This window comes from Rhinolophus sinicus, linkage group LG01 (genome assembly GCF_036562045.2).
Source record: "Rhinolophus sinicus isolate RSC01 linkage group LG01, ASM3656204v1, whole genome shotgun sequence".
Taxonomy (NCBI): domain Eukaryota; kingdom Metazoa; phylum Chordata; class Mammalia; order Chiroptera; family Rhinolophidae; genus Rhinolophus; species Rhinolophus sinicus.
In genome coordinates, this window is record NC_133751.1 from 155517666 (window position 1) to 155530819 (window position 13154).

At 33.7% G+C, this 13154-nt stretch overlaps 1 protein-coding gene across 10 annotated transcripts in view; it reads left to right on the forward strand.

Moving 5' to 3' along the window:
* PPIG (peptidylprolyl isomerase G) overlaps positions 1 to 11440 on the forward strand; it is a 47809-nt gene extending 36369 nt beyond the window's left edge. For all 10 annotated transcript variants that reach the window (XM_019727384.2, XM_019727382.2, XM_019727386.2 and 7 more), the window contains 4 exons: positions 1175 to 1342; positions 2443 to 2530; positions 5512 to 5648; positions 5832 to 11440. In XM_019727384.2, the coding sequence (XP_019582943.1) occupies positions 1175 to 1342; positions 2443 to 2530; positions 5512 to 5648; positions 5832 to 6939 (1501 nt within the window). In that variant the 3' untranslated portion in view covers positions 6940 to 11440. The remainder of the gene's footprint in view (positions 1 to 1174; positions 1343 to 2442; positions 2531 to 5511; positions 5649 to 5831) is intronic.
* The last annotated feature ends 1714 nt before the right edge of the window (positions 11441 to 13154 follow it).

Consider the following 13154-nt stretch of genomic DNA (forward strand, 5'->3'; position numbering starts at 1 on the left):
CTTAATGTGTGTGCAGGCTGGGTGGTAGGAGGATCAGCACTTCTGTTTGGGGACAAGCCCCCTCTCCCCAACCGTCTCCCTAAAGCCAGATAATTCAGTTCCTCCCCATATGCCCCTGATGCCTTTCAAGCTGCTGCCCCAGAACTGGAGCTCAGAGCAAGTGAGTCCATCAGAGTAAGTTTGTGTGTGGACCCTTTAAAAGGAGTGCCTGGGACTCCAGCTGCCTTTCATCTCACTTAGCCACAGTCTCTGCTGGTTTTCACAGCCAGAAGTCATGGGGACTTCTATTCCTGGCACTAGACCTCTGGGCTGGGGAGCCTGGTGTAGGGCTGGGACCCCTTGCTCTTCAGGGGGGACCTGCAAAGCTGAGATATTCCTCCCTATTTTTAACCGCCACATGTGGTTGTGGGACCAGCTCATTCTGTATCTACACCTAGTCTGGACATTACTTCTCTCTTTCCTTAGTTACACGACTTTTGTTTAGCTAGAGTTCAGGTGATTCTCAGTGATGGTTCTGCAGTTGTACTTTTGGTGTAGTTGTGGGAGGAGGTGAGCACATTTTCCTACTCCACCATCTTAACCTGAAGCCCATTCATTTCCATTTTCAACAAAACTATTGTTTATTTTGTTTGAACTCAATGAAATAATGCTTTTGGTTTTATATTTGTGGGAGGAATATAGTATTAGTGAGAATTACAGGAAACTAACAGTTGTCTTGCTTTGTTGTTATTTGTTTCGCTCCTCTAAGGGCATAGGGTAGAAAGCAGATAATGTCAGCATATTTACTTTCTTTGTTTTGTGTGGAATAATATGTTTTATACTAAAATTTGTCTTTATATGCCTATTGCCTCTAAAGTAATTAATTTCTTTACCTATATTTTGAAGTATTTTAAATTTATTAGAATACATTGCCTATGGAGAGTCATATTTGGTTCATTTTATTGGGAAATATTTTTTAAGAATGTGGCAACGGAAATATTTGGTTTGGGTTTTTGGTTGGTCACTTGGTTTGTCAGATGCATGAAGGAAGATTTTCCCCATGGAATTGCACCTTTGGAGGGGTACAGGATGGTGTACATATTGTGACATCTTCCAAAGGAAAGAAATACTAACCACTGGAAATTTGGGGTAGGCACATAATAACCAAATTAAACTTGTTTTGTCTTCCTATTAGTGCATCTAGTGAAAGTGAGGCTGAAAATCTTGAAGCACAACCCCAGTCTACTGTCCGTCCAGAAGAGATCCCTCCTATACCTGAAAATAGATTTCTAATGAGAAAAAGTCCTCCTAAAGCTGATGAAAAAGAAAGAAAAAACAGAGAAAGAGACAGAGAGAGAGAATGGTATGTGAATGTCAATGTCTTGCGCTGTGCCCCAGATTCTTTACCATAAACTTTCTAAGTTTCTACTTCTTTTAGACAAGATTTAATTGGTGATCTTGTTTCAAGATTGAAATTTCTTTTTTAAGAATAGTGTTGGTAAAGCTCTTTTTTGCTAACCACATAGCAAAAAGATAAATTCACTTAATTCAAACACATTTTGAGTAAATGTCACTTTTTAAGAAACTAAACACTGCAAATGCCAAAAAGATATGTTAAGTGGCGTTCTAAACCAAATCTATTTAAAACAAGGTAAGTGTTTTACTGTGTTATTTATATGCATTAAACTTTTAAGGAAGTAAAAACCTTTATTTTTCAATTTCTCTGTAGGGAAAAAAATGCTGTTTTCCTTGTGTAGTTTATGATACTATGGTAATGAAAATTGATACTGTTAAATACTTGCAAAATTTTTCTACACAAAAGGTTGAAGTCTTTTACTTATGATCAGAATTATGTTACATAAAAGTAATAAAATTCTGAGCAATCCCCCTATATGTTCACAATACAGTAAAAATATGAAAACGTCTTGCTAATTCAGACCAGTTTTTTGTCTGCTTAATTCACATTAATTACCCTCTCTACAGTTTTATTACCAATGAACAGCTGCTCATAGGATAATAAAGTATTTTGGAATAAGATAGTTTTTAAATTGTTCTCTCACAGCATATAGCCTACTCTGAGCTCTGCTATGTTGATTTTTCTTAGTACTATCAAGTTAACTTTATCTTAGTTAATAACTTTATGACAATTTTATAACAGTGTTTCTCCACAGGACACAATTGGAATTTGGGGACAGAATAGTTCTTCATCCTCATGCATTACAAAATTTTAGCATTCTTGACTCCTGGGCACTTGGTACCAATAGCACCTGCTAGTTATTGACAGTTGAAAATAATGCTCCTATACATTTCCAGATATCTAATAGAAATTGATAACATTCCTGCTTGAGAACCCCCGATTATATGTAAGATTTAAAATTTATTAGTTTAGATCAGTAAAACTGTGTTTTCCAGATTTATTTTGATAAAATAATGTGTTTGAATTTTCCCTTTGCTTCGTTCTAGTAATCCACCTAACTCCCAGCCAGCTTCATACCAGAGGCGACTTTTAGTTACTAGGTCTGGCAGGAAAATTAAAGGAAGAGGACCAAGGGTAGGTGATTCTTGTCTCATAAATCTTAATAGTATTATATGAGGTTTGACAATTAAGTACGAGAACTCATCCTATAAAAAGTGCTACATACCTCATTGCTGAATATTACAATGGTCACCTTCGAAGTACTCCCCTTGGGAAGCTATGCACCGATGCCAGCGCCTAGTCCACCCTTCAAAGCAATTTTGGAACTCTTTTTCTGGACTATCCATCAGAGCTGTTGTCGTATTATTCTTGATGTCCTGAATGTCATCAAAATGTCTTCCTTTCAATATTTCCTTTATTTTTGGGTAAAGAAAGAAGTCATTGGGGGCCAGATCAGGTGAGTAGGGAGGGTGTTCCAATACAGTTATTTGTTTACTGGCTAAAAACTCCCTCACAGACAGTGTTGTGTGAGCTGGTGCATTGTTGTGATGCAAGAGCCATGAATTGTTGGCGAAAAGTTCAGGTCATCTCTTTTTCATGCAGCCTTTCAGCACCTACAAATAGTAAACGTGGTTAACTGTTCATTTGGTACAAATTCATAATGAATAATCCCTCTGATATCAGACAAGATTAGCAACATTGTTGCAACAAGTCCGTGAACTTAGTTGTTGGACCTCGGATTTATCTTAAATAATCTTAGAGTGTTTCTTAAATATTGTTTTACACGTTAAGTAACTATAACTTAGAATAGATGTGGATATTGAATTGTATGTTCTTTTTTTTATAGTAACTTTGTGTTAATTACTTGCAAACTGCAAATCCATGGGATGTTAAGGGATATTCCTTGTACGCATATATAGCATAAAATTACATCAAGGTCTTTCTTCTGCCCCCTTGTTACTTCCTGACCCCTATATCTCTACTCTTGATAAAAATTAATAAAAAGTAAACCTAGTCTTATGTTTTATCATCTTTGTCTTTACTGGATTTTCCCCATCAGAATTTAAATATCTACAGTGTTTTCAAAACTTACAAACTTGGCTATACTTAGTCTATTATTTCTTTACTTCCTGTTCATTCATCAGTCATTTCAGTTTGTCTTCTACCATTCTGCTGAAAACAGAATAGTCTTTGTGTTAATCTCCTTCCTTGTAATACTCTTTCAGCTTTGCTTCCATCATATTTTCTTCCTATTTCTATCTTGAATTTCCAATGCCAGTTCTACCTCACCTTTAAATATTGTAGTACCTCAAGATTCCAACTATTCTCATTGTACATATGTTCCTTGGGGCAATTGCCATTCCCATGGCTTTAGTGGCTGCCTAAATGCTTATAACTCATTTTCATCTGCTGTTCTGTCACCTACTGGGTGCCTCAAACTCAGCATATACAATGTTGAACATAAGCACTTTCTTCAGACCTGATCCCTCCTTTAGATTCCTGGTCTCACTGACAGACACCACCACCTGTAGAGTTACTTAAGCCTGAAGCCCAAAAATAATTGCTTCCCCTTTTTTTCCTACCTTCTATATCTTATTGGACACCAAATCCTGTCAGTTCAACCTCCTAATTACTCCGAAATTCATCTACTTCTCAAGCTCCACTCCTGCCATCTTAGTTCAGTTCATTATTTAGTCTTAGAACTATAAATAGCTTCCTAACTGTCCTCCTGGCAGTTTTCAAACATTTTTGTCTTGGAACCTCTTAACACTTAAAAGAGATTGAGGATCCAAAAGGTCTTTTGTTGATGTGGATTATATCTATCAATATTTACTCTTTTAAAAATTAAAACAGAAATATTTCAAGCACAAGAATATATAAGCACATATTCCATTAGCTATGAAAGCAAAGGCATCAAAACATGTCAGGTTGTCTCTAAAAAACTCCACTGTTCAATGATGAAAGAATGAAAGTAAAAAAGGCAAATACTGTGATACTGTGAGAATGGTTTTGACCTCACAGATCCTCTGAGTCTTGGGATCCCTATATCACACTTTGAGAATCACTGAACTAATCCTTTCTCTAAACAGTATCCAGAAAAGTCGTTTAAAAATAAAAATGTGATTATGTCACTCCTTTTCCATTTACCTTAGGATAAATCCAAAATTGTTACCGTGGCCTATAAGACCTTACAAAATCTAGTCCTTGGCTTACCGCATCAGATTATCTAGTACTACTTTCCCTTGCAGTTTTTGTCTTTAGCCATACTGATCTACCTTCTGATCATTTTTAAAACATCCTATGTATTCCTGTTTCAGGACCTTCAAACATGGTATTTCTTATGCTTTACATGTTCTTCCTCACCCATCTATCCTCACCCCTTTATACTTTCCGTACTCTTGCTTAGGTAACTCCTCATACGTATTCTTTAGTTCTCAGCTTTTAATTATCATTTAATTTTCATACCTTTTCCCTATACTAGGTCAGATCTCTGTTATATATTCTCTGAGTGCCTATTACTTCTCCTTTTACATTCATCCTAATCGTAGCTGTATATATGCTTAACATCTCTGATTATATGTCTGTCTGTGTGTGTGTTCTAGCCTTGTAGAATATAAGTTCCCAGAGAGCAAAATCTCATGTGTCTTGGCTCACTAATGTTTCCTCAGTATGTGGTAGAGTAGTTTGCCATCCTAAGAGCTGAATAAATATTGGTTGAATAAGTGAACATCTATACATTTACTCAGTTTTTCTCATAATATGGGAAATGTCTGCTTTGAAACATTAAGAATACCTATATCCAAATTGCAACTTGGCAGTTTATAAGGGTTCCTGCACCTGTTGTGCTCTAGCATTACTTAAATAGGACAGTTCCATGGAGAAGGGTGGCTAGAGTTTCTGTGGTTAATGCTTCTTTGGAACGTACAGTATGACTATTTAAAGAATTTCTGCCTCACTGATTTCCTATCTGAAAATTGGGAAATTTTAGAAATTTCAGAGGATACGGAAAAATATCAGACATTTTGTTTGAACCTAGAAATATATACACTTTAGCTATTGTTGTAATGCCTTTATTTTTTACATGTTAATTTTTTCTCCTTTTTTATTTTCTTCAGCGTTATCGAACTCCATCTAGATCCAGATCAAGGGATCGTTTCAGACGTAGTGAGACTCCTCCACATTGGAGGCAAGAGATGCAGAGAGCTCAAAGAATGAGGGTATCAAGCGGTGAAAGATGGATCAAAGGGGATAAGTAAGATTTAACTATATTATTTCAAATGTAGCGATAAGTATTTTTTACTATTGTACATTGTTATTTATAGCCATTTCAATTGTGTTTGAATATCTTAAGGAAAATAGAATATCATTTTAGCTAAATGGATATCAGTCTTTCCCTAATAAAATTTCAAAAAAAATTTTTTTTCTTATTTTTTAGGAGTGAGTTAAATGAAATAAAAGAAAATCAAAGAAGCCCAATTAGAGTAAAAGAGAAAAAAATCACTGATCACAGGCATATGTCTGAAAGCCCAAACAGAAAAAATGAAAAGGAAAAGAAAGCTAAAGATCATAAATCTAACAGCAAAGAGAGAGACATCAGAAGAAATTCAGAAAAAGATGATAAGTATAATAAAAACAAGGTGAAGAAAAGGGCCAAATCTAAAAGTAGGAGTAAAAGCAAAGAGAAATCAAAGAGTAAGGAAAGAGATACAAAGCATAATAGACATGAAGAAAAGAGGATGAGGTCAAGGAGTAAAGAAAGGGATCATGAGAATGTTAAAGAAAAAGAAAAGTCTGATTCTAAAGGAAAAGATCAGGAAAGGAGTAGAAGTAAAGAGAAGTCTAAACAATTAGAATCCAAAAGTGAGGAGCATGATCATAATAAAAGTAAGGAAAAGGATAGACGCGCACAGTCTAGAAGTAGAGAACGTGATTTAACTAAAGGCAAACACAGTTACAATAGTAGAACAAGGGAACGAAGCAGAAGTAGGGACAGGAGCAGAAGAGTGCGATCCAGAAGCCACGACCGCGATCGCAGCAGAAGCAAGGACTACCATAGATACAGAGAACAGGAGTACAGGAGAAGAGGAAGGTCACGGAGCCGAGAGAGAAGAGCAACACCAGGAAGATCAAGAAGTAAAGATAGAAGGAGGAGGAGGAGAGATTCACGGAGCTCAGAGAGAGAAGAAAGTCAAAGCAGAAACAAAGAAAAATATAGAAACCAAGAAAGTAAGAGTTCACACAGAAAAGAAAATTCGGAGGGTGAGAAGAGAATGTACTCTAAAAGTCGTGATCATAATAGCTCAAATAATAAGGAAAAAAAGGCCGATAGAGATCAAAGTCCATTCTCAAAAATAAAACAAAATAGTCAGGACAGTGAATTAAAATTTTCCACGTTGAAAAATAAGGAGGATGAGAAGACCATATCTTCAGTGGAAAAAGAAAACCAAAAATCAAAGGGTCAAGAAAATGACCATGTACATGACAAAAATAAAAAATTTGATCATGAATCAAGCCCTGGAACAGATGAAGATAAAAGTGGATGAGTGAGTTGTATAAATATCTTATTTCCATTCTGTCTCAAATTTTAAGTTTTAGAGACTTGCTGATGAATCTTTTATGTTGTTTTCCTCTTTTCATTGTTTTTGGGTTGTTTTATGTTTTTTGTTTGTTTTTTAAATGTGGACTTTATTGAGTTGATCTTTTGATAATCTGCAACCTGGATGATTTGTACTGCTAAAGTTTTAATAAACTTGAAATGAGAAAAACACTTTGGTGTAATACTGTGTGCTGTGTTTAACTATTTCATGTATGCATTTTTGTATTACAACAATCAGCCAGTAGCAAACATGCTATTCTGTACTTTAATTTGTGTGATCAGCCAGTTAGAAACCAGTATAACTGATTGTTGGAATACATTGTTACAAAAGCTTTGTGTTCATCGTGATTAAAGTAACTTTAGAAGCCACTAGATAGAAGAAGTCTTGTAAAGATTTTCTGATTGCATTTATAATAGAGGCTTGCAGCAGCAGCTTTTAATTACACAGAAGCAGGATCCTAATAACGAGATCTTAAATCATCACTTTCAATTTTATAGTAATTTGTGCTTTAAAATAGATAAATATTTAGTTATTTATATTGTACATCATGTTATTCTTTACAGTTCGATCTGTAGCTTGTTTCATATTAATATTTTTTCCTATATAGTTTTGTTTTACTGTCCATAAAAATAGTTGAGTATTTTTTTCCAGTTGATGTACTGATTGAGGTTGACTTGCTGTTATACAGCATCTGACAAGAACTAGACCATGGAAGATCAGATTGTAATTCTCAATCTATGTTGATTTTGGTATGAAGAAATGAAACTTGCTTTTTGAGAGCATTGTTTTATTGTTAACCTTCTCTAAAATGAAAAAAAGTACTATCTCACTAAAACATACCACTTTGTGCAACTCTTTAAGTTAAATTCTAAAAATTGTTAATATTGACACATTAACTTACAAGATTTCTCTTTTTGGCCACTGACCTATATAGAGTTGAATGTTAATTCTGCATGGTTGTTTGTTTTTTTATTTTTATCTTGAACTGATTAACACCCATAGCTGTGAGTTTCAAATGGCAAGTAAATGCATCTTTTCTATATCTGTATCACAATAGGCTATAGCATGTTTGTGACTCTGGTTTCTTTCTATTCAGGTGGCTTTATACCATTACCTTTAACGTTTATTTTAGCTTGGCAAATATTACCACATGCGGTAGAAAGTTGCGAAATTTGATAGCTTACAGAGTTAAACACTAAAGATATCTAAAGTCCATTTAGAATTTTATGTGTTGTATATTGCTATTTTTGTGATGTGTGGCCTTTTATTCTGTAACTTTTCTTCTAAATAAAATACTGAACATCCAGCAAACACAAAACCTGCCTCATTTGAAAAGAAATTTCAGAATTCCGATTAATAGCTTCTAGAGTATTTTGTACCTTAATATTTGTCAATATAATGTCTATTACCACGATAGCTTCTTGGTAAAAGCAATAGCTTTATTCAATGCTATTTGTACTGAGCAAAGCAATGCTTAACATAATATTTCCCATTATTGGTTAATATAGTAATGAAACATAATGTTTGCATAATGAATAGGGTAATGATTATAGATTATTTGGAATATCTTGAAACAAATATCCAAAGTGGAGTCTTTACAAATTTTTTTTTCCTAATCATAAAAGTTAATAGATATTTATAATAATTCAGGGTAGCTTTGACCACCTTGGGTGTAACTGAATCTTAAATGCCCAAGCTGTATAATCTGTTATATTAAATTAGTTATTTGTTTTAAATTCAGTAAATTGCATTGTAAAAATCTGTTATAAATTGAGCTTCAAGAAAGGTGCTATTAAGAAAGGATTTTTAATAAACAATTACATTTAAAAAGAAAAACCCATGCTAAGTAAAAATACTATGTTGTCTGATCCCAGAGCTTTATCTACTAAGAATTATAGGCAAGTAACTATAGGGAGGAAATTTTAGTAATTTCTATAAGTAGTATTGTCCTCTTTGGTTTATCAAAAGAGCAACTCCATGCTAAGCATTATTTGTAGGCTTTTTTTAAAAAAGCTTTGTTAGTTTTTACAATAGAACAGATAATGGTAAAGGAGTGAAGAAGAGAGACGACAATCAGCTAGATTTTATTCAGAATATAAAGAACATTTAGAAAATGATTAAACAGTATTAACTGTACCTCAAGTCTGCCTTTGCATCTGGATAGCGCATGGCTCCAATGGTCGTTTCCTTCCGTTACATTTTTAATAGTTGTACCACCTTTAGTTAATACTTTGAACATACTCATTTTCCTAAAAGTGAACCAATTAATTCCTTCTTGTCAAATTGATTTTATAGTTTTCATGCTTACAGTTTACCTAAAGGTTTCTGACTTAATATCTTCTTAAAGATATTTAAATTTGTTTGTTTTTATTGCAGAATTGGCAACATATGAGAAATTTTTTCATGATTATTATTTCACGTGAATGCTTTTTTTTTGGGGGGTAAACCTTCTGCCACAGAAATGGGTGCAACACAGACATTAATGAACAGTAAAAAAAGATGCTGGTTTTAAAACATTTTTTAATTTTAGTTAAGAGTTCATACAAAGACCATTGTAGTTTGAGTTCCTTAAAGCCCTGGCAGAAGTTTCTGAGAGTTTGACTGATACATGTATCTGCACAAGGATGAAACTGATTCATATTGGCTTTCCTGAATGGCCTTTGATTCTTGTACCCAGTAGAAGATAGGAAACTGAAATGTGAAAGTTTCCTAATATTATGGACAGGAGCACATCGGGTTTCTAGTATTTTTGAGTAGTGGTATTAACTGACAGTTTTAAAATTTGTTTTCAAGTTAGTATATGGAACAAATTAGCATGTTTTTTAATAAGTAGTTAATTATGCTTCACTCTGGGTGGCAATTTTTTTCATCAGCTTTGAACCTTTTATAGTAAATTTCTATAGAAACTTGTTCTCTTTACCACCAGAAAGTACTTTAAATATACACAATATAGTTGACTATTATAAAGAAAAATGGGAATTTTTCTGTCTCTTTTTTGTCTTATTTACTATATTTAATCAGTTTAGTATTCATACATTTACAGTTGAATGAAGTCTCCAAGAATTGTAGGTTTATAACCTGTTTATTGTGAAAAGATGTGTTTTGTTACAAATACTTGTTTAAACTCAAGAAAATGCAGCATTGGCTAACAGCTGCCCATAGTGGGCTTCCCAACTGCCTTTAAAGGATTCAGGCAAATGCAAACTCTGGCCTATGGTGTTACACAAGAAGCGAATAAAGGAAAAGAAAAATCACATAAATTAAAATTCTATCAGCAAAACTGGAGAAGTGAGTTGTTGAGGGTTTTGTTTGTATTTAGGTGCAGGAGGGAGTGGTGGGGTGATTTGTGTTTCTGCCTTTTTTCTTTGTTAAAGCAAATTCCTATGCTTACCAAAATCACATGCTGTACATTTTGTTCCCCTTAATATGTTTATAGTATTTTGAAGGATTGATAAATGAATTGGGTATTTGTATGTGGGGATGTTAAAAGTTGTGGCTGCTATATTTGTTGAAGGGAAAAACAAATGAAGTTAATGCACTTCTTTTCCTAGCTCAAAGTCACTGTGATGTATATTTTTTTAATGAAATTTAGGAATAAAGCGGTTGTCACAATTGCAAAATTAGTTCCAAATGCTGCTTCTCTTATCAGACTAGTAACTTAAACTTTTCTGCAAACTGCATTTTACAGAATTTAAACTATGAAACTATCAACTTTTATAGTTAAACATTGTATTAAATAAACTATAATCTTTGTTTTTGTATTTTTAAAATTGTTGTATTAGTTACTCAGCCTTTATTAAGAGCTAAATAATGAAGATAAATTAACTAAAGTATGCTTTTATTTTATCCATGGGGATATAGAATTTGTATTAGGAAAAAACTGAGCAGAGTTTAACAATACTGAGCTTCTTTAAGAATTTAGCCAGCAGTGACAATTTCCAGAATGTTTGGGAATAAGTTCTAGTGTAAATGTTTAACTATAATGCTTCAAATTGCAATGTGACTTTGCCTCAGCAAACTTTTAAGGTTACATTTGGAATTGGCATAACTATCTACTGGAATGCTACCATTTGCTTTTTACTTCCTCCAAATTTCTCAGCATTGGGAACACTGTATTATATGCTGCGCCTGACAGTTTTAATGTAACATTTACTGTTGTAAAGCCATATAAATGTTAATTGACTTGTAAAAAAATTGACTCTGGTTTTTGGTTTCTTGTTTAGTTTTGTTTTTATTTAAATTAGACATTTAGGGAAAATATACCTACTTGAGAGTTAGTCACAGAAAATATAAGTCGTGGTTTGTATGTATTAACAGGTGAATATTATTAAACTTTCAAATTATGGAGTGTTTTTAAATGCTTTATTTAGCCAGAACAATATGTAAAATGGGAGTGCTTCCTCATATAGACTGTGCAAATTGTGTATTAAAATACTTTTAGTATCAATTTGCTTTTTCCATTTTCATTGCTTTCTAGGTTTCTTTCCTAAACATTTCCTAATCTAATACTGTATTTTTATTTTCGGTGCTGATACATAATTTGACACTTTTTTTTTCAAAGTCCTCTCAATACCCAAAATGTCTTAGTTCAAGTTCACATCTTTGCCACACATTTTAGCTACGGGTTTCTTTTATCAAATGAGTAGACTAGAGCAGTTGTATTTCCACTGCTTTGAGTTTGTTTTGCCAGGCCATTCTTTTCATTGAATTGTTTTGTGATTAGTTTTAAAACTACATAGGCTTTTTGTTTTTAATATGCTTAATTCTAGTAGAAACCTCAGCCCAGTTGAAAATAAATGATATGTTTACAGGAGAAAAGCTTATAATGTCTTTGGTGTTTTATGTTATCCTTCACAGCTAAGTTGGTTATAAAACATTTATGTAATTAACCATTTTGTAGAAATTTGTTTCCTGTTTTAAAATATGAAAGTAACTTTATCCAAAACTAGTAATCATCCCTAAATAAATCACTCCCTAGAACAGTTTACAGCAAAGGATATATGACAGGTTCCCAGGCTTAATTCATTATACCTTTGCATCTCAATTTTAACGTGGTGGCAACTCTAGTCAAAAAAATAAAAAAAAACGAAAAACCAACAGTTCTATTAAATAGTTAAGTTCAAATAGCTAAAGTATGTCCTGACAACTTAGTAGCCATGTGAAAAAATGAAATATTTTTATTTCACTGTTAACCACAATTATTTATGAGATGCGCACAACTTAGTCATTGTACTACTCAAACTATTCAGATTGGATGCCATCATGCTCTTAAAGATATGTTAATTTTTGTGCCATCGTTGCATTTTATCCCAGCAACTGCTAAACTACCCAGGTTTACAAAGATAGGATATCATCAGAAGGAATGGCACATTTAATATGTTGAAACTGAAACTACCTCAAACCAGTAATACCTGTGGTGTCCTATAGATGTAAAATATACTCTCTTGAAATTTTTAAAATATCCTACGAGCTGAGCCTTTGTGAGTTCACTGTGGTCCCTTAGAATCCCTTGGCATACAATTTGGGAATCAGTGTATGTAGTGTTATTCTTAATAACTGCATTATTCCTTTAACATAGGATTTGTTTAACCTGGGATCCATAAACACAAACTGGTTCAGAATGGTGCCTTTGCCTACAGAATCTATTCCATTTTTAAAAAGTATGGGTGATCACTTCTCGGCCTTTTGGCTAAGATCAAGTGTAAAAAGTATGGGTGGCTATCCTTTTCCCAGATACACTTAATCATGCTCTTGGGTATGGGTGAGAGTCACTGTCCTATGTAGCCTATGAGAGGATGTTGTGGAAGTCCTGAAATTACGTGTAGAATATTGAGGGAGGGAGAGGAATAGCAGTACACCTACTGCTGAAGGAGAGCTAAGTTTTATCAGATTCCCAGAGAGGATCATGGCATCAGATATTTTTGCAATCAGAGAATGATGGTCTGTAATTTATACCTGTCCCCAGCAATCTTATTCGTAGAAATCTATCTCAAAATTACATTGATGAAAATATGCAACAAATCTGTTGCAGAAATTTTTTTTTTTTTAAGATTTTTTTATTGGGGAATAGTGTGTACTTCCAGGACTTTTTTCCACCTCAAGTTGTCCTTTCAATCTTCATTTTGGAGGGTGCCGTTCAGCTTCAAGTTGTTGTCCTTTCA